At 49.9% G+C, this 22723-nt stretch overlaps 3 protein-coding genes across 4 annotated transcripts; all 3 read left to right on the forward strand.

Moving 5' to 3' along the window:
• Nucleotides 1-1759: 1759 nt before the first annotated feature.
• Nucleotides 1760-11789, forward strand: LOC135458822 (hippocampus abundant transcript 1 protein-like). Its single transcript, XM_064734188.1, has 12 exons — nt 1760-2041; nt 2829-2924; nt 4103-4165; nt 5059-5186; nt 5994-6108; nt 6994-7212; nt 7950-8063; nt 8498-8569; nt 8758-8870; nt 8975-9072; nt 10810-10976; nt 11062-11789. The coding sequence occupies exons 1-12, from the start codon at nt 1958-1960 to the stop codon at nt 11269-11271; spliced, it is 1479 nt and encodes a 492-aa protein (XP_064590258.1). The 5' UTR covers nt 1760-1957; the 3' UTR covers nt 11272-11789.
• Nucleotides 11790-16679: 4890 nt separating this feature from the next.
• On the forward strand, nt 16680-19974 carry MADCAM1 (mucosal vascular addressin cell adhesion molecule 1). 2 transcript variants are annotated; one of them, XM_064734312.1, is made up of 5 exons: nt 16680-17016; nt 17146-17412; nt 17923-18243; nt 18449-18994; nt 19519-19974. In XM_064734312.1, the coding sequence occupies exons 1-5, from the start codon at nt 16917-16919 to the stop codon at nt 19629-19631; spliced, it is 1347 nt and encodes a 448-aa protein (XP_064590382.1). In that variant the 5' UTR covers nt 16680-16916; the 3' UTR covers nt 19632-19974. The 2 variants fall into 2 exon arrangements, with proteins under 2 accessions (XP_064590382.1, XP_064590381.1); XM_064734311.1 differs by having other exon boundaries at nt 16680-17412.
• A 792-nt stretch (nt 19975-20766) lies between these two features.
• On the forward strand, nt 20767-22138 carry TPGS1 (tubulin polyglutamylase complex subunit 1). Its single transcript, XM_064734256.1, has 2 exons — nt 20767-21097; nt 21180-22138. The coding sequence occupies exons 1-2, from the start codon at nt 20772-20774 to the stop codon at nt 21706-21708; spliced, it is 855 nt and encodes a 284-aa protein (XP_064590326.1). The 5' UTR covers nt 20767-20771; the 3' UTR covers nt 21709-22138.
• The last annotated feature ends 585 nt before the right edge of the window (nt 22139-22723 follow it).

The raw sequence follows: 22723 nt of genomic DNA on the forward strand, positions 1-22723 counted from the left end.
CCCTCGCCCACAACGGGGCCATTTTCTGCTCTTTCCACCTCTGCATCCCCAGGGCTGGCCGGGCAGGAGGCGGGGGAGGGCTCGGCCAGGCTTCGATGCACAAGCCGGCTGCCCTACTTGTGTGTGTCTCTCTCGCTGTGATCTCATCCACAGCCAGATCTGACTCTTTTGTTTATATCTGTCTGGAGGGCTCAAGCAGCGAACAGCACAAACATTTTCTTGGTGTTTTTTTTGGCTTTTTTTTTTTTTTTTTCTGCTTGTAACTGCAGCAAGCAGCGGGGAAAAAATCCCATAAAACCCTTAAAGGGATTTTCTGACCTCAATCGAGCGATTCGCCCTTGCTCCTGCCCCGGGGCTGCGGCGTTTTTCGAGCGGCTCAGAGGATTGGAGTGCTGGAACCCCCTCACTTTTCCCCAGCCCTGCATCCCATCCATCCCCAAAGTGGTTTTAATGTTAGGGCTGCATCCTTGCAGCATCTCAGCTCATTTCAGCGCTTGTTTTCAGCTTTCTCGGGTCGTTTTTCGGTCCAACACCCTCCCGCCCCCGCGGTAAGCGGCACAAACAGCACCGGAGCCTCCCCGGGGGCCGGCACAAATAACACCGGAGCCTCCCCGTGCCCCGGACGGCACAGCCGCCTTTGTCTCCTCTCCTCCTCGCTGTCTCCTGCTCCCCGGCAGGTGCCGGGGTGAGAGCCAGTAATTGCTCTAAGTGCGATCAATAAATCAAGGTAATAGAATTACATCTGCCGTTGCCATGTTAGGAAAGCGCTTCCCTGCTCTCTGATCGCTCTCCTTGGTTTTGTTTTTGTGAAAAACGCCCAATCACTTGGTTTTTTAAAATTTTAAAAGTTTAATAGTAATTAAATGGTTATAAAAATAGTAATGCAATTAGAGTAATAATAATTTGGACAATTTGGATTAGGACAGTGTGAGACAATAGAACTAAAGCATTACAGAGGTCCGGGTAACTTTTTCTGGGCAGCACAAGGCCGAAAAAGGACACAGTTAACAGAGGATTAACCCTTAAAAGCAATAACCTGTTGCATATTCATACACCTCATACATGATACATAAATTCCATTCAAACACAGGATTCTGTCTGGTCAGCGTCAACTTCTTCCTCTGAATCCCAACAGCGCCTTCGAGGTGAGAAGAAGTTCGTTTCTCCTGATAATGGGGCAATAAATTCTTTTTCTCTGAAAGATTTAGGTGTCCTGTGGCTGCTATTTCACTGCGAGTCCTTTCTTTGGGATGGGATCCATGGGATGGGATGGAATGAAAAGTGATAGGATCGATGGGATGGGATGGGATGGGATGGGATCCATGAAACGGGATCGTCCTGGGAAGGTGGTTGGCTGTCACCATGCCGGGATGCCGGTGCTGAGTTCAGAGCCAGCAGCTCGGTACCGAGAGAGCGGCGCCGGGACAGACGCGGCCCTGCCGGTGCCGGCAGCCCCGGGTCCTTGTTGACCCGGCCTGCCCCGGCCGGGAGCGGTGCCCGTGACGGAGCAGCAGCCGCCCCCAAAGGCTCCCCAGGGCCCTGCGTCGCTGCCGGTGCCACTGCCCGTTCCCGGTGCCACCGCCGGACCGTGACGTCACGGCCCCGCCCAAACCACCATTTAGTCCCCGCCCCCTCCACCAATCCAGCCAATCACAGACCAGCACAGCCGATGGCGAAGAGGCGGAGCAGCCAATGAGACGCGAGGAGCGGCGCGGCGGAAGTAGCTGTTCCCGGTTGGGGGGCGGGGCCAGCGGGCGGAGCCGCCCCCTCCGCTCCGCACGGCCGCCCTCAGCGCCGGGCCCGGCGCTCCCCGCCCGGTGCCGGTCCCGGTCCGGTGCTGGTGCCGGGCCCGGGCTCGGCCTCTGCGCAGCGCGGCCCACTCCGGTTCGGCCCGGCCCGCCACGGGGAGGATGGGGCAGCCGCGGCGGCCGGTGAGCGGCAGCGGCCCGGCGGCGCCATGACCGGCGAGAAGAAGAAGAAGAAGCGGCTCAACCGCAGCGTCCTGCTGGCCAAGAAGATCGTGATCCGGGACGGGGCCGGCGTGAGCGCGGGGCTGCGGGGGATGGCGGGGGGATGGCGGGCACCGGAGCGGTGCCGGTACCCGGTGAGGGCTGGCCCCGCTGGGCCGCGCTCCTCAAACCGGCCCCGCTGCTGCGGCTGCCGGGCCGGGACGCGGCGGATGCTGAGGATGCCGTGATGGGCGCTGCACCTGCCGGTCTGCGCCGCTTCCCCTGGGCGCTCCCGTTCCTGGGCGGCAAAACCGGAGCGGCACCGGGCAGGGAACCCCGCACCGACCGGCTGGGGGTGGATTGAAGCACCCTGGGCTGGGTGTGAACGGAAAAATCATTTCAGAGCAGCCTCCACTCGTGTCCGGGATCCCCCTGTCACAGATATATTTTATTAAAAATTCTTTCTTTAGGGTTTTTCTTTCTGAGAAGCTGAGAGGCTTCAAAAATTAAATGTAAACGTTGATTATCTGCTGCTGTGGAATGCAACAGGTGCATCTGGGATTGGCCCATGTGGTTGTTTCTAATTAATGGCCAATCAAAGTCAGCTGGATCAGACTCTGGTCAGTCACAAGATTTTATTATCATTCCATTCCTTTCAAGGATGATGAAAGGATGAAATCCTTTCTTCTATTCTTTTAGTGTAGTTTTAATATGATACATATAATAAAATAATAAATAAACCTTCAGAAACATGGAGTCAAGCTTCTCATCTCTTCCCTCATCCTGGGGCCCCTGAGACCACCACCACGCCCCCAGCTGTGTGAGCTCTCTCTGAGGCTGCTGAAAGGTTTTTATTTTTTATTTTCCTGTGTTTTGCAGCGCCAGGGGATTGGGGAGCCCAGTGTGTACCATGCAGTGGTGGTGATTTTCCTGGAGTTCTTTGCCTGGGGGCTGCTGACCACGCCAATGCTGACGGTGAGTGTGTGTCCATGGCAGCTCTCCTGAGAATTAAGGTTTTAGCACCACCTTTCACTGGGGAACTGTGGAAAAGGAGGGCTTGGTTATGCAAAAAATACATTTAGATACATTAGTCTAGAAATCTATATTTATATATAAAATATAAATAATATTTATATTAAAATATCTATATAAATATATAAATATATAAATATATAATATAATGTATAATATATTTTATAGAATATATAATTTTAATATATAATTTATATATTATATATGTATATTTATGTTAAATATATATTTATGTTAAATATATATTTATATTGAAATGTCTTTATGTATTACATATATTAAAATATAAATATATTATATATTAGAATGTTGTTTATATTGATGTATTATATATATTATATATAGTATATAATTTTATATAAATTTTATTTTATTTATTTAATTTATATTTTTCTATAATTTATATAATTCATATATATTTAATAGAATTATAATATAATTATAAATATATAAAATATATTTTAAAATTATATTTATAAACATGAATTTTATTTTAGAAATGATATATTTATAGAAAATATATTTATAAATAGAATTTTAAAATATGAATATTATATTCAATATTATGTTTATATTAATATTAAATTTATATTAAAATATAAATGTTATTTATATTTTAATATAAAGTCAATCAAACTTTATATTAATATATATTAATATATTATATTAATATATACGAATACAATATATTATATTAATACGAATTATTATATTATATTATATTATATTATATTATATTATATTATATTATATTATATTATATTATATTAATACACATACAAATATATTATATTAATATATACAAATATATACACAGAGAAGGGATGTGGTGACATAAATTAAAACCAGAGGGGGTTCAGGTGATGGGGAAAGGCTTTCTGAGCATGCTGGAGTGATTTATACACCTGCAAAGTGTTAAAGGCATTTATTTTTATGGTTAAAGGCATTTAAAGGCAATGATTTCCCATACTGGGAAAGGCTCCTCACATGGAGGCATTGTTGGCAGGATATTTCCCCTTTTCCCTGGATTGTGCCCTTCCAGTCCTCTGGCTTACAGAAATTCTGCAAAAGTTGCTAGCTCTGACTTTTTAATTTGCTTTTTTGTTTGTTTTCCCTTCCAGGTCTTACACCAGACTTTTCCTCAGCACACATTCCTGATGAATGGTCTGATTCATGGAGTCAAGGTAAGGAATATTCCTTCCAGGATTTCCTTTAAATCTGCCATGGGTGCAAGAAGAACAAATCATTATTATCTCTATAATTTGCTGATGCCAGCCAATATTTGGCCACTTTGAGGGGGTTTCTGGCAAACCTGATGCAAAAGGGAGGGCACAGACGTGGGACAGCTGATTTTACTGAGCAGGAGTGACAATGTGGAGTTACAACAGCTGAGTGTTTCAGCTGGAAATAATTTCACCAGCATGATCTCAGCACTATGCCCATCCTCTGGAGCATAACAGAATGACAAATCAGTGATTTCTAAATTTATTGGTGATAGAAGCTGAAACCAAGTGGCCTCAGGGATGTGCTGTGGGACTGGGGAGCTTCTTGCACTAGAGCAGAATTGCAGGCAACAGTTGTGAACAGGGAATATTCCTGAGTGAATATTCCCTGTGAACAAGGAATATCCCTGAATTCTGACTGAGGAATTAGGCAGCACAGACAATTCTTGGCTGTCTCTGGCAAGAGGATCTTGGAAAACAGCACTGAAATGCTCTGCCCTGCAGGCTTGGGAGACATGGCAAGGCTTTGAATAATTTTATTTGTGCTTAATGGCCCTGGCTTCTCATTGTCCTGTCTCCACATCCAAGGGAAAGCTTTCCCCAGAGCTGCAGCAGCTGTTGCCATGCTGGAGCTGTGCCAGCAGCTCTCCAGGTCCTGGCAGGGCTGCCTGGGTGCCCAGAGCAGAGCTCTGAGGGAGCAGGAGTGCTCAGGATTTGGTTTTGGGGATTTTATTAAACTGCTCTGTTGTAACAGCATTGGAGCAATCAGGAATGGGTTGTCACCTCCTGTTGTTGTTGGAAGCTCTCACTGAGGGGTTTCTCTGTCCTCTGGTCTGTCTGTCTGTCCATCCCAGGGTCTGCTCTCTTTCCTAAGTGCCCCACTGATTGGTGCTCTCTCTGATGTCTGGGGCAGGAAATCCTTCCTCCTCCTCACCGTCTTCTTCACGTGTGCACCAATTCCCCTGATGAAGATCAGCCCCTGGTGAGTTCCCCCTCAGTGCAGCCCCAGGGGTCTGGGGAGGGGCTGGAGGAGGAGGGTTTGCAGCTGCTCCTTTCAGGGTGAGATGGAACAATCTCATCCATCTCAAGAATGGAGGAGGATGCTCAGCCTAGAGACTGATTTGTCTGGTTCTGGAGGGTTTAATTAGGAATTAAGCGTTGTTCTGTCCTCTGTGCTTGTTCCTCAGCTCAGTGCATTATTTCTGATAGGGAAAATAAGTGATAAAACTTCAGTGCTTATTGAAGTCGGAGGGAGAAGACCCACCTTGCATTGGTCAGCATCAACTCCGATTTATTAATCAATCAGGCACCTTTTATAACAGCGTTAATTCACTTCATGCATATTGCAAAATCTGAGCTCCTGATAGGTTGTAGAGAAAACTTCAGCTCCTCCTTTTGTTTACAATACCTGAAGTTAGTTTACTGAAACCAAGATCAGTGTTCTCACCCTGATATGGAAGGTTCCCAAAACCTTCATCTCTATTCCCAGACTGACTGTCTGCTCCCAGTAGCAGCCAAGGACAGAACGGTTTGAGAATCTTGTTGTTTATATAGAAGGTGGCTGAGAACCTAATTATTTACAGGATCAAGCCTGGGAAAGGCTGCTTTTACAGCAGGCTTCTATATTTCTTTAAGGCATACTTGAACCAGGCTCTCCACAAGTGCTCTCCAGACCAAGATTCCATGCTCTTGTTCTGGTGCACTGGAGGCAAAACAAAGGAGAGGCTCAGCTTCAGCAGCTGTGGGCCACGGTGTGGCTGCTCTCTAACTGTGCCTTGGGCTCTTGCAGGTGGTACTTTGCTGTCATTTCCATGTCTGGAGTGTTTGCTGTCACCTTCTCTGTGATTTTTGCCTACGTTGCTGATATCACGCAGGAGCATGAGCGCAGCACGGCGTACGGCCTGGTAAGGAGCTGAGTCACTGGCCTGGCTCTTGACAGAAATATCTGGGGCTTTGCAGGCAGGAGAGATAGAAAATTAGGGTGGGAGATTATTGACTGATCATACAGATTCCTTGTCCTTCTGTTTGTGATTTAGCTCTGAGGGGGAGGCTGTCTGAACCAGCCTGGCCCTTCCCTTTTCCACACCACTGTGATGCTTGGTGTGAACTTGCCCTTCCTGCAGCTTTACAGCACCATCCAGGCATTCCTAGGACAGCTTTGATTCCTTTTTGCTAGAATTTAGCCCAGGTGCATCAAGAGAATCTGTCATCTGTGAATTCTTATTTATCCAAGATACCAGAAGGATTTCCTTGGGTCACTGGGGAGGAGGAAATGGGCTCTCCATCCAAGATGCCAAAAAGAGTTCCCTGGATCACTGAGGAGGAGGAAATAGGCTCTAGGAAATGGGCTCTCCATCAAAGACACCTGGTCTAAACCAGCCTGGCCCTTCCCTTTTCCACACCAGGAAAGGGCAGTTGGTTATGCTTGGTGTGAACTTGCCCTTCCTGCAGCTTTACAGCACCATCCAGGCGTTCCTAGGACAGCTTTGATTCCCTTTTTGCTAGAATTTAGCCCAGGTGCATCAAGAGAATCTGTCATCTGTGAATTCTTATTTATCCAAGATACCAGAAGGAGTTCCTTGGGTCACTGGGGAGGAGGAAATAGGCTCTAGGAAATGGGTTTTCCATCAGAGATACCAGAAGGAGTTCCCTGGCTCACTGAGGAGGAGGAAATGGGCTCTAGGAAATGGGATCTCCATCAAAGATGCCAAAAAGAGTTCCCTGCCTCACTGAGGAGGAGGAAATGTGCTGTAGGAAGAAGAAGCTGTAGGGAATTTTTATTTTTCCAGGTGTCAGCCACGTTTGCTGCCAGCCTGGTCACCAGCCCGGCCATCGGCGCGTACCTGTCCCAAGCCTACGGTGACACCTTGGTGGTTGTGCTGGCTTCAGGGGTGGCTCTGCTGGACATTGGCTTCATCCTGCTGGCTGTGCCCGAGTCCCTGCCTGAGGAGATGCGTCCAGTCTCGTGGGGAGCCCCAATCTCCTGGGAACAAGCTGACCCATTCGCTGTGAGTGAGCCTGCTGCCGTGTGGGAAATGGATTTGTCCAAAATTTCTAGAAAATCCAGCACTGCTGTTTTCCTATGTGCTGGTAATGCTTAATTTTTGCTTTAATCCTGTTGATTTTTAAGGTGTTAAGCCCTTGGTTTGGCTGTCTTTGTATACCTGTCAAAAAAGTCAAATTTTAAAACTTTTTGTCATTCCCCACTTTCCCTGCAGTCCTTGAGGGAGGTGGGTCAGGACTCCACAGTGCTGCTCACAGCCTGCGGCTGTGTGGGAAATGGATTTGTCCAAAATTTCTAGAAAATCCAGCACTGCTGTTTTCCTATGTGCTGGTAATGCTTAATTTTTGCTTTAATCCTGTTGATTTTTAAGGTGTTAAACCCTTGGTTTGGCTGCCTTTGTACCTGTTTTTTCAGTGACAAAAAGTAAAATTTTAAAACTTTTTCTCATTCCCCACTTTCCCTGCAGTCCTTGAGGAAGGTGGGTCAGGACTCCACAGTGCTGCTCACAGCCTGCTGCTGTGTGGGAAATGGATTTCTCAAAAATTTGTAGAAAATTTGTATAAAATCCAAAACCTCTCTTTTCCTGTGTGCTGGTAATGCTTAATTTTTGCTTTAGTCCTGTTGATTTTAAGATGTTAAGCCCTTGGTTTGGCTGTGTTTGTACCTGCAGATTTTTAACTGATATAAAGTCAAATTTTAAAATGTTTTTTTTTTCTCATTCTCCCACCCCTTTCCCTGCAGTCCTTGAGGAAGGTGGGTCAGGACTCCACAGTGCTGCTCATCTGCATCACAGTTTTTCTCTCCTACCTTCCTGAGGCCGGCCAGTACTCCAGCTTCTTCCTCTACCTGAGACAGGTCAGTCTCTCAAAGCTCTGGGTGCAGGAAATAAATACAATCAGAGCTCTATAAATACAATCAGAGTTGTGCCACCTGTCCCAAGGTGGCTTTTCTTGGCCAATAATTGTAAGAAATAGTGAAATTGTAAGAAATAGTGATTTGTTCCAGCTCTCCTGAGGAATGTGTGAGTGCTGACTGCTCTAGGCATTGCCTGGGGCAAGGCTGGCTTGGTTCTTTGCTGGTGTCTGCCTGGCCATCCTGGCTGTGCCACCTTCAGGCAGTGATTTAAAACCATTTTTTCAGCCAGAGGAAAATCTTCTGTTTGATTCCTGTGGCAGACCTGTTAATAATGTGCAGGTCCCTGAGAAGGAAGTTCAGTAAACATGAGTGACATTGATGGAGGGGCTCTTGGTACAAATCTGCCTGAAAATCTCTCTTTGATCTTTTTACAGGTCATTGGTTTTTCCTCAGAGACTGTAGCAGCCTTTATTGGTGTCGTTGGAATTCTCTCTATACTGGCTCAGGTGAGAAGCAATTTTTGTGTTGGCTTGAGCAGTCCAAAATTTCTGAGTTGTGAGTTGTCAGAACTCCTGTGGCAACACAGACTTTTGAAACAGAGATGTAAAATTGGGAGGGACCCATAAGGATCCCTCAGGTTCCTGCCCATTTTCTTTGCCCCTGCCTTGAAAACAGAATCTGTTTTTCTTTGCAGACAGTGGTGTTGGGAATTCTCATGCGCTCCATAGGGAATAAAAACACCATCCTGCTGGGCCTGGGCTTCCAGATCCTGCAGCTTGCCTGGTATGGCTTTGGATCACAGCCTTGGTGAGGGTTTGCCCAAATTCTGTCCCTCTGTGTCCTCTCCCACCCTGCAGCAGCGCAGGGTGAGGGCTCAGGGCTGCTCCTCACAGCTGCCTCTTCCTCCCCAGGATGATGTGGGCAGCAGGAGCTGTGGCTGCCATGTCCAGCATCACCTTCCCAGCCATCAGTGCCATGGTGTCGAGGAGCACAGACCCTGACCAGCAGGGTGAGTGCCTGGGGACACAGCTGGGGGATTTTCTGAAACCCCATCAAAGGGAGGAATGAGGAATCTGACTCCATGTTCTTACAAGGCTAATTTAGTATTTTATGATCTATAAAGAATATCATATATTCGAATATTTATTATATTCTGGTGTATTATATTCTTTATAGATCATAAAATAATATATAATATTATAATAACAAAATAATTTAAAGAATATATAATATATAATATATAATATATAATATATAATATATAATATATAATATATAATATATAATATATAATATATAATATATAATATATAATATACAATATATAATATATAATATATAATATATAATATATAATATATAATATATAATATATAATATATAATATATAATATATAATATATAATATATAATATTGATATATAAGAATATAATAATATAACAGAATATAATACATTAGAATATAACAATATATTAGAATAATATAATAATAGAATATAATTATATATTTTAATAGAATTTATATTCTATTAAAAATAGAATATATTCTTAATATAATATAATAAGAATACTAAACTAAAACTATACTAAAGAATAGAGAAAGGATACAGACAGAAGGCTAAGTATTTTCTGAGACCCTGTCAAAGGGAGGAATGATGAATCTGACTCCAAGTTCTTAGAAGGCTAATTTAGTATTTTATGATCTATAAAGAATATAATATATTAGAATAGAATAATATTAATATATATTCTAATATAATACTATATTATATTATAATAATATATTAGAATAGAATATATCCTATTAAATATTTTATTATATATAAAATATAGAAAATAGATAAATAATATAAATGAAAATATTAAGTATATAAATATGTAAATAATATAAAAATATATAAAATATAATATTTTATTATATATTATATTCTTAATATATTATATTAAGAATACTAAATTAAAACTCTACTAAAGAATAGAGAAAGGATACAGACAGAAGGCTAAAAAAGATTCTAATGAAAACTTGTGACTCCTTCCAGAGTCCTGACACAGCCTGACCATGATTGGTCATTAAGTCAAAACAATTCACATGAAACAAATCTAACAATCTCCAAAGCAGCAAAACACAGGAGAAGCAAATCAGATAATTATTATTTTCATTTTTCTCTGAGGCTTCTCAGCTTCCCAGGAGCCAATCCTGGGCAAAGAGTTTTTTTGGGAAAATATGACAGTGACACACATCTGATGGAGCTGGCACAAGGAGGGGAGGGGTTGGCAGGAACATCTGTGCCAGCTGTGGAGTGTCACTGTGCTCACAGCAATATTCACATCTTATCTTTGTCCACGGCTGGTGCTTTACTGGGGAACTCCCAAGTCATGAAAATGCCTCAGAAGGACAACACCACACACCCAGAGGAGGCTGCTGCATTGTGCCTGCCTCACAGTACATCTCTGAATCCTCAATTAAATTCTAGTTCATTGGAAATTATTGCTTGATGTGCCCGTGCTTATTTCAGCCTGCAAAGCAGCAAGCCCAGCATTACTGATTTTTCTAGAACCTGGCACTGAGTGAAGCTGCTCATCTGCAAACCCCTCCCTGTGCACATCAGCCCAGATCCAAGTGCTTGATGTTGTTTCTAAATACGTATCCTGGAATAAAACAAGTGAGACTCACTTGAATTAAACAAGAAACTCACTTTCTTTGGAGAGCTAGAGGCATTTCCCCCGTTCTTCCCTCTGTCCCCAGGTGTGGTGCAGGGGATGATCACTGGAATTCGGGGTCTGTGCAATGGCCTGGGGCCAGCACTCTATGGCTTTGTCTTCTATCTCTTCCACGTGGAGCTGAACGAAATGGCCGAGGTGGAAACGTTGGGCAAGGCCTCCAAACCCAACATGGCCAACCCTACAGATGAGGTACCTGCTCAGCTTCTCACTCTATTTTCTGGGCTGGGTTTGCCCCACGTGCTTGAATCATTCCTGTGTCTCTCTCTGTTTCCAGAGCAGCATCATCCCTGGGCCACCCTTCCTGTTCGGGGCGTGCTCCGTGCTGCTGTCGCTGCTGGTGGCTCTGTTCATTCCCGAACACAACCTGGCCCTGAGGTCAGGCAGCCACAAGAAGCACAGTGCAGGGGCTCAGGCTCACCCCCACAGCCCACCAGCTGGGGGCTCAGATGGCAAGGAGCCCCTCCTGGAGGACAGCAGTGTGTGAGGTGGGACAGGGGACCTGCCCCAGGCTCGACTCCACATCGAGGGAAGGGGAGAGGGATCCAAGGTCACAGACTGTGCCACTAACAGCTACTGAGGAGGGATGAGGTTTCCCTCTGAGCCAAATACACCCAGCTGGTGCAAAAAATGGAATTGTATCACCTGGTGCTGATGGAGAGGGGAGATAGGGAGCTGCTCCACTGGAGGGATTGTTCTGGAAAGCAAACCTGCCCTTGTGAGTGAGCCCTGTGTGCCCTGCCAAACCCTCTGCCTTGGTGGGAGCTGCCCCTGCAATCAAATCTGGCATTTGCTCCATGCTGTTGCTGTGGTGGCACCCTGAGGGGACAGGGGGTGTGTGGGGCACAGGGGGTGCAGCTCTGAGCTTCCTCTCTGCCCCAAGTGAGACTTAGACCAAAAAAATCTAAATCTGCTGACTTCATGTTCTGATGAAGAGGAGAAAAATGAAGAAGTTGCAGCTGAGAAGAGCAATTTAATGAATTACAAACACTTGGATGGCCACAATGGCTGTGGTTCAGTTTGGTTTTCTTTTTTCTTGTCACTCTGAGGTGGCATTTGCCTGTTGCCTCCATGGGCAGTAGGTAGAAGAATTTATTTTCAGAAATGTTTTCCTGGAGCTGTGAGGGTTGTTTAGGAGATACAGTTCTCTGGCAGGTTGGAGAAACAGCTTGGCTGTGCTGAGCACTTTGGAGACGAGTGGTTTCCTGGGAGAAAGGTCACAGAAATGTCTGTTTACCTTGAGCATTGTGTAAAGCATGCTGGTTTGCCTCTGGGCTCCTTCCATCTGATGCTAAACCCAAAGAGTGTCCAGAGCTGGTTTGTTCTCAACCCAATAGATCCTGATGGGGAGGGTTGTGTTGGTTTGGATTCCATGTGGCATTTCTGAGCCTGCTGTGGAGGCTTTTGTTTGTGGAACAGTGGAAATGCAACCTCTGCTGCAGGCTCAGCTGTGCTCAGAAAGAGCAGGAGGTGCTGAAAGGAGCTGAGGCAAACAGGGAACGTGTGGTTGTTTATAGAAATGTGGCAGAGGGCAGGAAACAATTGTTCTGATTTGAGTCAATAAGAAGTGGTGGCATTGAGCAGTTCTGGGAAGTAAGGACCAAACCAAGGACACTTCAGGAATCTTTTGTTAAAGGATTTGAGGGTGCAGCAGCCAAACCAGTCTTGCCTTGGCTGTTCTCTGCCTGGGGTCCCCTTTTTGTGGGTTTGGGGAAGGTTACCCAGGGGAGAGCAGCCAAAAGGGAGGCAGTGACTGACACAGCAGTGACTGCAAATGCCATTTTATCCGAGGTGGGTGTTTAAATGAAAGAATTGACAGTTTGTTCTGCATTGATCTGGCCTGGTGGCAGCTGCTGTGCTCAGGCCTGGGAGCAGCTGGGACACTGAGGGATGCTGAGATGGATCTGGCTGCAGGTCTGGGGAGGAGCAGAGCCAGCAGAAACTTCCTTGACCTGCCATGACTCCATTTTTCCCTTCTCACAAGCTCCTTGTGGTGACACTCCCAATTCCCAAACATGAGTGGGATGGTCAGTGCTGTGTGTGCATGGCAAGCTTTTATCCTGAAGGAAATCCTGTCACTTGCACCTCCAGGCAGCAGTTCCCCCACCTCTGTTCCTCACAAAAATGCCTTTTTTAGACGGGACTTTTCCCAAGTCCTGGCAATCTGATGATTTATATGGGTTAAAGTGAGCTGAAGTAGGATTTTCCCTCACACACAGATGAAGTAAAAATACAGAATTGTTACCTCAGAGCTTCACGGGTACGATACAGCGACACGTTACGAAAAAGATGAGCATAATTTATATGATATAAAGTATATAGAGATATATTTTTAAAAATCCTCTCCCTTATTGCATAGTTTATTGAAACCAATGTGTTTCTGATCCCATTCCCTCTCACCACTGCTGCTGCCTTCCCCTCAGACCCCAGAACAGTCCAGAATGTTCCCTCCCAGCTCATGTCCCTCACCCCTGAGCTTCTGGTGATGCTGACATGGTGGGCCTGGAGTGTTTTGGTGCCACTGGTCACCAGTGGGGTTACTGGTGCAGCTGGGGTGGGGACATGGCAGTTGGGTGGATGGAGGGGGGCACAGCACCAGGCAGCAGCAGGACTTCACAGGTGCCATCCCCAACAGAAAAGTGGCTTGTGCTGGTGTGCAGAGCTGGCAGCAGGGGCTCTGAGGTGCAGGGAGCAAGCAGGGATCCCCTTTTACCCTCTTGGGGTTCCTCTCACCTGGTTTGGTGGGGCCTTGGTCCTGGTGCCTCCCCTTCCCTCCTGCTCTGCCTCCAGACAGAGCAGGAGCTGGGCCAGGCAGTGCTGGAGCTGAAGGCACCAGAGCCAGATGAAGAACAGCTTGTTCTGAAGGGCTGGTGCTTCTGCAGCATCCCACGTGGAGGCTGGAAAGGCTGTGTGGAGCATTCAGCTGGTTTTTGCCAATTCTCGTTACTTTCTATGAAAACGCAACTTTTTAAAAAGGAGTCTTTTCTTAAAACCTGCTTGATCTGCTGTGCAGTGCCTGAGCCTGGCTGTTTAACGTTGGGATTCCCAGGATTTGTCTGCAAGGGACTTCAAAATCTGGGATGGTAACAGCAATGCCCAAACACAAGGCAAAAATCATCTCAATTTGCCTGTCGGCAGCCCTGGCAGGTCGAGTGAGATTCAGCTGATCTTGTTGCATTAAAAACCTGAGTTACACCATTGCTTTCTCTTCTGCCATTAATTTTGCAAAGTAGGAACTTTTTACTTCCCTGTTTTTATTCTTTTTCTGCACTCCAAAGGCTGTTGACAGCTGTGGTATCTTTAAAACGTGGGCACTTGGCCCCACCTCTGCTCTCTCACTGTTCACCATCACGTGTGTTTGTCTTTTTTTTTTTTTTAAAGCTAATGATAAAATGTATTTATTTTGGTTCAGGTTGTGTTTGGAACTGGCTAATCTCTCCCTCTGATGGATTATTTATTAAACTGCTGCTTTCCTGTTGTGTCAAAGGTCTCTGTCCTTATTCCTCTCCATCACCTGTGGTACCAGGCAGCTTCTGCCCAGAATTTAAATTCCCCTTGAGAATTAAGGTATGGGATAGATTTGGGAGAGCTGGGTGAGGGTTACCAGTCCTTGCCCCAGCCCAGGATGGGAAGCAGCTCCCTGCCCCACTGCAGCCTCCTCCTGGACTGGTTTTAGTCATCTCAACTCTATTGTCTTAATTTTTCAGCCAGGCCTAATTTAGATCTTATCTGACTCATTTAAACACTCTTTGTGGCGGCTGAGGATGGTCCTAAGTGACTAATATAATCCAAAAAAAAAAAATATAAACACATCCAATCCAGCTCTGGGATGGGAACTGCTGCTTGATGGATGGTATCCTGGAAAAATGAGCCATTACACAGCCTGGTGCTTCTGTATGCGTTTCCTCCAGACTGAATTAGCTTTTGTTTTATTGTTTCCATCTTCAATTGAGAGAAAACCTGTGACTTGTCTCACGTGAGGTGGCTGGAAGAATAAAGGGCAGGTGTTGACCACCCTTCAACAACATCCTGCACTGGTGTGGTGGCTCTTGGGGCAAAGCTTTGTCCCTTCTGGTGACAGACCCCAACCCGAGGGGCTCTGGGGGTATCCTGTGCTGCAGCCAGCACTGGTCCCTTGGTGCTCTGTGTCTCCACACCGAGCTGTTTTGTTTCCTGAGCAGCATTTCTGCACAAAGTTTTGCCTGCCCTGAGGGAGGAAGCACAATCTGCCTCCAGGAAAGGTGTTCAGGCCCCTGAGTCTGGAAAAGCAGCATTGCCTTCACTCCTTCAAAGGCTTCCTGCGGGCTGGAAAACACTCCTGGTGTGTAATCTTGTTCCTTGTGCCCTGTGCACGCAACCTGGTGCTGTTCCTGTGGGGAAGGGCTGAATTCCACCAAGCAGGAGGTGGAGCAGGGGTTATGGTGGGTTCACCACTCAGAGTGAGCAGGAGCTGCCCTGGAGGCTCTGCCACATCATTCTGAGCTGGACCAGTCCCCTGGTTCTGTGGCTGAGCCTTTGGAACTGGAGGATTTTCAGGTTTTGACTCCATTTTCCACTGTGTTGCCTCCTCTGTGGCACTCCAAGCCCCAAAACAGAGAAAGTGCAGCACAAGGTTCTTGTGACTGCTAATTTCTTGAGGTCCAGGAAAGTCTGAAAAAGCTTCTTTTTAAGATGAGGTGCTTCCCTAAATGCTCAGCTCTCATTCAGAATTGATTCAGGGTTTTTTTCATCACATCACTGCCACAATCAGGGTTGTGGGAGAGGCAAATGAAACCCTGGCACCACTTGTGTACGTCCTCAAGGTTCCCAAACAAATTTCTGGGAAGATCCTGGCAGTGTGGGAGCAGCCCTGGCCATGGTTTGTCCCAGGGTTGGGCAGGGGGGTTCTGGAGGCTGCTGGAAAATCCGGGAAGTGGCTCTGTTAACACAGGATGGAAGGAACAAAAAGCCCAGCACCATTAATCACCTGCTTCGGCTGAGTGAGCACATTTGGTGGGAAGTGTTTACAGAGCACTTTCCTTGCTCTGAGGCCTCCTGCACCCTCGAGAGAATTAATGGCATGACCTTCTAAAATGATGCATGGCACGCCCAGTGCATGGAGCTGCCTCTCAGAGCAGTTCCCAGCTGGGAAATGTCCAACATGTCCAGCTGCTGTGGTGGCACTGGGTGCAGAGATGGGCACATCCCTCTCTCAGCCCTTTGGGAACTTCCCCAGCTTTGGCAGGGTGGGATGGGGCAGAACAGGGCTCATTTCTGCATGGGGAGCAGGGCAGGAATGAGGGAGTGATGCCAGACCCAGCAGGGACCCATGAGAGAGATGCTGGATGATGCAGGTGTTCAACACCTTCTCTGTGGTGACACTTTCTCCATCTGTACAAGACCAATCCTCACAGGAACACCTGATTCCATCCCTGAAAATGCCATTTTTGAGGAATAACAGGAATAATCAGCTCCCCAACAGGGCTGACCATCCCTCCTCCATGGGGAGCTGGGTAAGAACAAGGGAGTGGTGCCAGACCCAGGACAGATGCTGGATAATGCAGGGTGTTCAACACCTTCTCTGTGGTGACACTTTCTCCATCTGTACAAGACCAACCCTCACAGGAACACCTGATTCCATCCCTGAAAATGCCATTTTTTAGGAATAACAGGAATAATCAGCTCACCACAGATCTGACCACAGATCCTGGCTCTGCTTTTGGGACAGGGGCTGGCAGGGCCCTTTCCACAATGCCCTAGCAGCTCTTGGGGTCAGGGAAAGTTTGGTTTGCCAGAGCCTCTGGGGGAGTAATTCCTGCAAAAAAACAAGGATAGAGCTGGATCTGAGCCACATCCTGGGGTGTGAGTGCCTGTGCAGGGCTCCTTGCTTGGGTGATGGGGACCTGAAGGGACAGGGACTTTCCTGGGTTTGGGGGGGCTGCCAGCCTGGCTGTCGGCTGGGTGTTGAGGAAAAGCTGAACTTGGAAGAAAATCAGAAATCTCCCTCTGGAAATACCCCTCGGGCGGGAAGTTGTGGAGATCCTGGGGCCGCTGCTCGCGGGGGCGGTTCCTACAGGGCTTAAGAAGGGCTGAGGTTGGAGCCTGCAGCCAGAAGGAGACAGCACCGGGCAGCAGCTGGAAAGAGGGGAAGGAATGAAAGAAGGGAAAACCAGCGCTGCTGCTGCCCTGTGGGTGATGGAGCCGGCTCCTGTCCTCCTCCTCCTCCTCCTTGGCTTGCTATGGAGCTGCAGCGGTGAGTGCCATGGGGCCGAGAGCCACCCTAAACCCCCAAGCTGCTCTCCTTGCTTCACCCCACAGCCTCAGGAGGTCCCTGTCCCCAAATCGCTGCTGTCCCCTGACCCTGCACTTTCCTCCTGCCCAGGTGGCCCTGCTGACAGGATGGTGGTGACACCGCAGGAGCCCGTGGTGCCCTTTGGGGGCTCGACAGAGCTGAACTGCTCCCTGGCCTGCGCAGAGGGCAAGGTGGAGTGGAGGGGGCTGGACACAGCCCTGGGGACCATCTCCTCCTTCTCCACCCACAGCATCCTGCACATCCAGCACGCCACGGTGGCCATGGAGGGCATGAAGTTCTGCGAGGGCAAATGCCACGGGCAGGACTACAAGGAAAGTGTCACACTGAAGGTTTATGGTAAGCACTGCCTGTCGCAGGCATCTCTTATGGAAAATCTTTTCTTTAAGGTTTTTCTTCCTCCTGAGAAGCTGAGAGGCCTCAGGAGCAAAATGTAAACATTGATTATCTGCTGCTGTGGAATGCAACAGGTGGATCTTTGATTAGCCCATGTTAGATGTTTGTAATTAATGGCCAGTCACAGCCCAGCTGGCTCAGAGAGCCTGAGCCACAAACCTTTGTTATCATTCTTTGCTATTCTATTCTTAGCCAGCCTTCTGATGAAATCCTTTCTTCTATTCTTTTAGTATAGTTTTAATGTAATATATATCATAAAATAATAAATCAAGCCTTCTCAAACATGGAGTCACATCCTCATCTCTTCCCTCATCCTCAGACCCCTGTGAACGCTGTCACAACTCCCCAGCCCATCCCTCACTGCCTCCTCCCAGCACAGCCCTGCATCCCCAGGGCAGCCATTTTCCTCCTGAGCTAAAAATCACCCCTGACCCTGCTCTGACTCCTTTCCAGCCCTCCCAGACGCGCTGAGCCTGGAGGCATCTCCCCACACCCTGCGCCCAGGGCACCCTGCCACCCTGACCTGCTCGGCCACGCACCTGTACCCTCCCAATGGGCTGGCCCTCACCTGGTACCGGGGCCACCACATGCTGGAGAACCTTACAGACCATGGCTGCGAGGATCCTGATGAGGACGAGCTGTGTAGCATCGTTTCCAGCCTGCCGGTGAAGGGCACAGAGGTGGCAGAAGGGGTGGAGTTCAGGTGCGAGGTGACGCTGCGCGTCGGGCGGGAGACCTTCAGCAGGGTGGCATCGCTGGTGGCAAGGGCTGAGGGTGAGTGCCAGGAGGGGCTGGGGACCACAACCTGCATGTCCCCCAGTGCCCTGTGCTCCTCAAAATAGCTCTGCCAAGCAGCTGCACCATTCCTGAATTTTCCACCCCTGTCCCTGCTGGCGCTGCCCCTTTGCTCTGGGGCTGGAGGAGCTGGGGGCTGCAGCGAGATGAACTCCCCTGTGACCAAGGCTTGCTGTGTTTGCAGCTGTGATGACACCAGCCATGGCCACCTCCACGGGGAGCCCCAGCACAGCCACCGTGGCCACCACAGCCCTCCCTGCAGGGCCAGGTGTCCCCACAGGTGACCCCACCACAGCACGGGAGCCCAACGCTGGCACCACTCAGGATGTGGCTGCTGTCACCAATGCCCCCTCCACGGAGCCCTCAGTGCCCCAGGACCCCACGGCAAGCACCCACACGGCAGATGTGGCCACCAGCACCCTCCCTGCGGCGACAGAGCCACCTCTGGGGACAATGCCAGCCTGCAGCCTGCAGATGCGGTCGCTGCCACCCACCGGGACGCGGGGCAGGGCTCTGCGCATCGAGTGCCACGCTCGGTGCACCGGGAACGCCACGGTGCGCTGGCTGCGGACCCCCGCAGCCCTCGGGCAGTACCGGGAGGAGTCTGCGGGCAGCAGCTCCGCCCTGCGGCTGGACAGCGCCGAGCCCTGGCACCAGGGACACTATCAGTGCGTCCTGCGGGGCCACCACCGCGCACAGGTGGCCAGCCTGGAGGTGATGGTGGTGGATGGTGAGTGCTGCTGGTCTGCGGAACCCTGTCCTTACCGCTGGGGTGGGCTGGAGCCCCTCGTGTCCGTGCCACACTTGGTGCTGGGGGCTGGGGATGGATGTCCAGAAAGCTCCCCTAGACCTTCCTAGACCTCAAGAAATTAAGTTATCAGAAAACCCCTCACCTTGTGCTGCACGTTGTTTTGGGGCTTGGAGTGCCAGGCTTTAGTTAAGGTGTTGGGGCATGGGTTGGACACTATGATCTTGAATAATTCACCAGTGATTCTGTGAATTATTCTGTGAATTATTCTGTGAATTCTGTGAGTTATTCTATGAATTCTGTGAATTATTCAGTGAATTATTCTGTGAATTCTGTGCATTATTCTGTGCATTATTCTGTGAATTATTCTGTGAATTATTCTATGAATTCAGTGAATTATTCAGTGAATTATTCTGTGAATTATTCTGTGAATTATTCAGTGAATTATTCTGTGACTCGCTCACCCCTGAGCATTTCCATGCAATAACACCACCGTGTCTTTGCAGATTCCTTCAGCTCCAGCCCTGCCATCGCCATGGGCACAGCAGGATCGCTCTTGGGGCTCATCGCCACCGCTGCCGTGTCCCGACGCCTGTGGAAGTGGTTCCGATCCCGGTAGCCGCTGTCCCGGGACTGGCACAGCCGGGTGGCAGCCCTGGCCCTTCAGGGTGTCCCTGCTGTCCCCGGTTGTCGCTGAAGGAGCAGGAGGGGAGCAGCTGCCGCGGGAGGCAAAGCCTGGAAGGACAATGAGCACAGGCCACACAGGACTGGATCCCGGCGGGCTGGCACCGATCACCGGGTGCGTGGAGCTCCCGGTACCGGAGCACGGAGGTCCCGGGGGAGCGTGGGCCCGGCGGGCGGGTGGGACCGGTGCTCCAATAAAGGGCTGGTTTCTGTTCGGGCCCTCAGCAAAGTGTCTGTGAAAAACGCCGAATCACTTGTTTGTAAAATTTTAATAGTAATAAAATGGTTATAAAAATAGTAATACAATTTGAGTGATAATAATTTGGACGAATTGGATTAGGACTATATGAGACAACAAATACAAAGAGTTACGGACGTCCGGGTACCTTTTTCTGGGCAGCACGAGCCCGAAAAAGGACACAGTTAACAAAGGATTAACCCTTAAAAGCAATAGCCTGTTGCATATTCATACACTTCATACATGATGCATAAATTCCATTCAAATACAGAATTCTGTCTGGTCAGTGTCAACTTCTTCCTCCAAATCCTAACAGCGCCTTCGAGGCAGGAAGAAGTTTGTTTCTTCTGATAATGGGGCAATAAATTCTTTTTCTCTGAAAGATTTAGGTGTCCTGTGGCTGCTATCTTGCTGCCAGTTCTTTCCTTAGGAAAAGTATCCTACATAGCATCGTTTCAATTTTAACAATTTTTATAACCTAAAACTATATTTAATACAGCACTGAAGAGAATAAATACAGCATTACTTTCTAACACAACACATTTAATATTCATTTGAATATTTGCGAAAAGCCAATCATAAAATATATGTATTTTTCACAGTGTCCTTTGGGCCCGGTCCCACGGCCCCGGGGCACCGGCGGCCTGCCCGCAGTAAACATGGCGGCCACGGCGCCAGCCTCGTTGATGGCGCAGCTCCTCTGCCCACACTCAAGATGGCGGCCGCAGCCTCTCCCAATGGCGGCGTTCCCTCACCGCCTTCCTGAGCCCCGATTGGGTGCCAGCCTGCAAGATGGCGGCATCAAAACTTCCGGCCCGGGCGGAAGCGCGGTCCAAGATGGCGGCGTACGAGAAGCGGAGAGCGGCCGCCGCCCCGGTATCGGCGGGGGGCAGCGGGCTGCCGGAACCGGGGCGGGCAGCGCCGGGGGGCGGCGGGCCGGCGGAGGGCAGCGCGGCGGAGTTCCTGCTGCGAGCCGGCGTCACGGCCATGGTGCGGGAGGCGCTGCTCAAGGTGCTGGAGGCGCGGCCCGCCGAGCCCGTGTCATTCCTGGCCGAGTACTTCGAGCGGTTGGTGCTGGCGGAGGCGGCGGCGGAACCCCCGGGACCGCCTCAGCGCCTGGCCCGGGCGCTGTGGTACGTGTGTCTGGCTCATCACTCGCACAGGTGCGGCGAGCGGCGGCGGCGGGGGGCGGCGGGGACGGGGGGCGAGGCCGCCTCTGTGTGTGTGTGTGCCATGTCGCGACAGGACGGCCTTCGACAGCAACACCGGCGCGGCCTACGAGGTGCTGGGCTGCGGCGGGCGGCGGCGGGCGGCGGGTGTGGACGGGCGGCTCTACAGCGAGCTGCTGAGGCGGATCTGCCAGCGCGGGGCGGCCCCGGCCGAGGCGGCGGCCGAGCTGCTCCGCCGCATCCGGTGCCGCGACCACGAGGCCGTCCCGTTCGACGTGTTCCGCTACGGCGTCCTCACCTGCTGCGTGCTGCTGGAGTTCGCGGCCAAAGCGGACGCGCTGTTCGCCGTGCTGGGCGCCGGGGACTCGGCGGACAGCCGGCTGTGCCAGGCGGTGCTGCGGGCGCTGGAGGACGCGCTGGGAGCCGGGCACGGCCCGCGGCCCGGCTGCTACCTGGAGGCGGGCTCCAGGCTGGGCCCCGACAGGCTGGCACTGGCCATGGACCAGGCGCTGCAGGAGAGGAAGATGGGCTCCTCCATGAGCAGGGAGGAGTTCCTGAGCAAAGCCACGGCGCTGTTCATAGCCAAGGTGAAGCCTGTGGAGTGATGGAGGGTGGGAGCAGCGCTGGCTGTGGCTCCTCTCCGAGCTGGACGGTGAGCACAGGGACCTGGCTGGAGAGCCCAGCAAGAGATTGCCAGTTTCCACACTCCCTGCCTTGCTCTGATGGTGCCCAGCAGCTCCGTGTCCCAGCTGGGAGATCCCTCTCAGGGATTATCAAGGACTCACATGGAGGCTGTGACCCGTGGAGCTGCTTTGGGCAGTGAAGTGACCCAGGAGGAACAAAGTGTGGGGCTGGGCTGTGGCTGCACAGGGGCAGCTGGGGAGGGCTGAGGTGGTTTGGGATGTGAGACACATCCCTTTCCCCCAGGACCAGCTGCGTGTCGGGCCGGGGGTTATTTATTTAAACTTGTCTGATCGTTATTTATACTGTTCAATTCCTGGTTTGCTGTAAGACATTAAAGCTTTTTTAATTATTTTTTAGTGGTCACTTTCTTTATTCCTGGCAGCACGAAGTGCCAGAATGAGCAGCAGAAGTGCCCAGAGCCCTGGGGGTAGTGTCGGTAGCAGGTGCAGGACTGTGGCAGAGCCGGTGGGGGGATCCCCGCGGGCTCGGGATGTTGTGTTGGGGCGGATGTTCCGCTCCCTGCGGGCAGGACTGGGTGAGGCTGCGGCTGGCGGCTCCTGACGCAGGCACAGCTGACGGGATGTGACACAAAGCGACCTGCGAGCCGGGGATTCCTGAAGCTGAGCAGCCTCTGCTGCTGTGAATTGTCGCACAGGGGTGACACCCGCAGGCTGCCCGGGGCTCTGTGTGCTGGGGAGCGCCCGCCCATCGCTGGGTTTGCTCGGTGAGCCAGTGCCACCGGGGGAGCTGCCCTGTCCATTATTGCGTTCGCTCGGTGAGCCGGTGACACCGGGGGCACCGAGGGAGCTGCCCTGCCCATTGTTGGGTTCGCTCGGTGAGCCGGTGACACCGGCAGCACCACCGGCGGACCCGCCCCGCCCACCACTCACTTGCCCCGCCCATATGCCCCACCCCGCGCTCCGATTGGCCAGCGAC

The sequence above is a fragment of the Zonotrichia leucophrys genome, chromosome 28, assembly GCF_028769735.1.
Source record: "Zonotrichia leucophrys gambelii isolate GWCS_2022_RI chromosome 28, RI_Zleu_2.0, whole genome shotgun sequence".
Taxonomy (NCBI): Eukaryota; Metazoa; Chordata; class Aves; order Passeriformes; family Passerellidae; genus Zonotrichia; species Zonotrichia leucophrys.

Coding starts and splice junctions, on each gene's coding strand:
- LOC135458822 (XM_064734188.1), top strand. CDS start 1,958: ATGACCGGCGAGAAGAAGAAGAAGAAGCGGCTCAACCGCAGCGTCCTG. Junction 2,042..2,828: donor TGATCCGGGACGGGGCCGGC/GTGAGCGCGGGG, acceptor TGTGTTTTGCAG/CGCCAGGGGATTGGGGAGCC. Junction 2,925..4,102: donor TGACCACGCCAATGCTGACG/GTGAGTGTGTGT, acceptor TTTCCCTTCCAG/GTCTTACACCAGACTTTTCC.
- MADCAM1 (XM_064734311.1), top strand. CDS start 16,917: ATGAAAGAAGGGAAAACCAGCGCTGCTGCTGCCCTGTGGGTGATGGAG. Junction 17,413..17,922: donor TGTCACACTGAAGGTTTATG/GTAAGCACTGCC, acceptor ACTCCTTTCCAG/CCCTCCCAGACGCGCTGAGC. Junction 18,995..19,518: donor GGAGGTGATGGTGGTGGATG/GTGAGTGCTGCT, acceptor GTGTCTTTGCAG/ATTCCTTCAGCTCCAGCCCT.
- TPGS1 (XM_064734256.1), top strand. CDS start 20,772: ATGGCGGCGTACGAGAAGCGGAGAGCGGCCGCCGCCCCGGTATCGGCG. Junction 21,098..21,179: donor CTGGCTCATCACTCGCACAG/GTGCGGCGAGCG, acceptor ATGTCGCGACAG/GACGGCCTTCGACAGCAACA.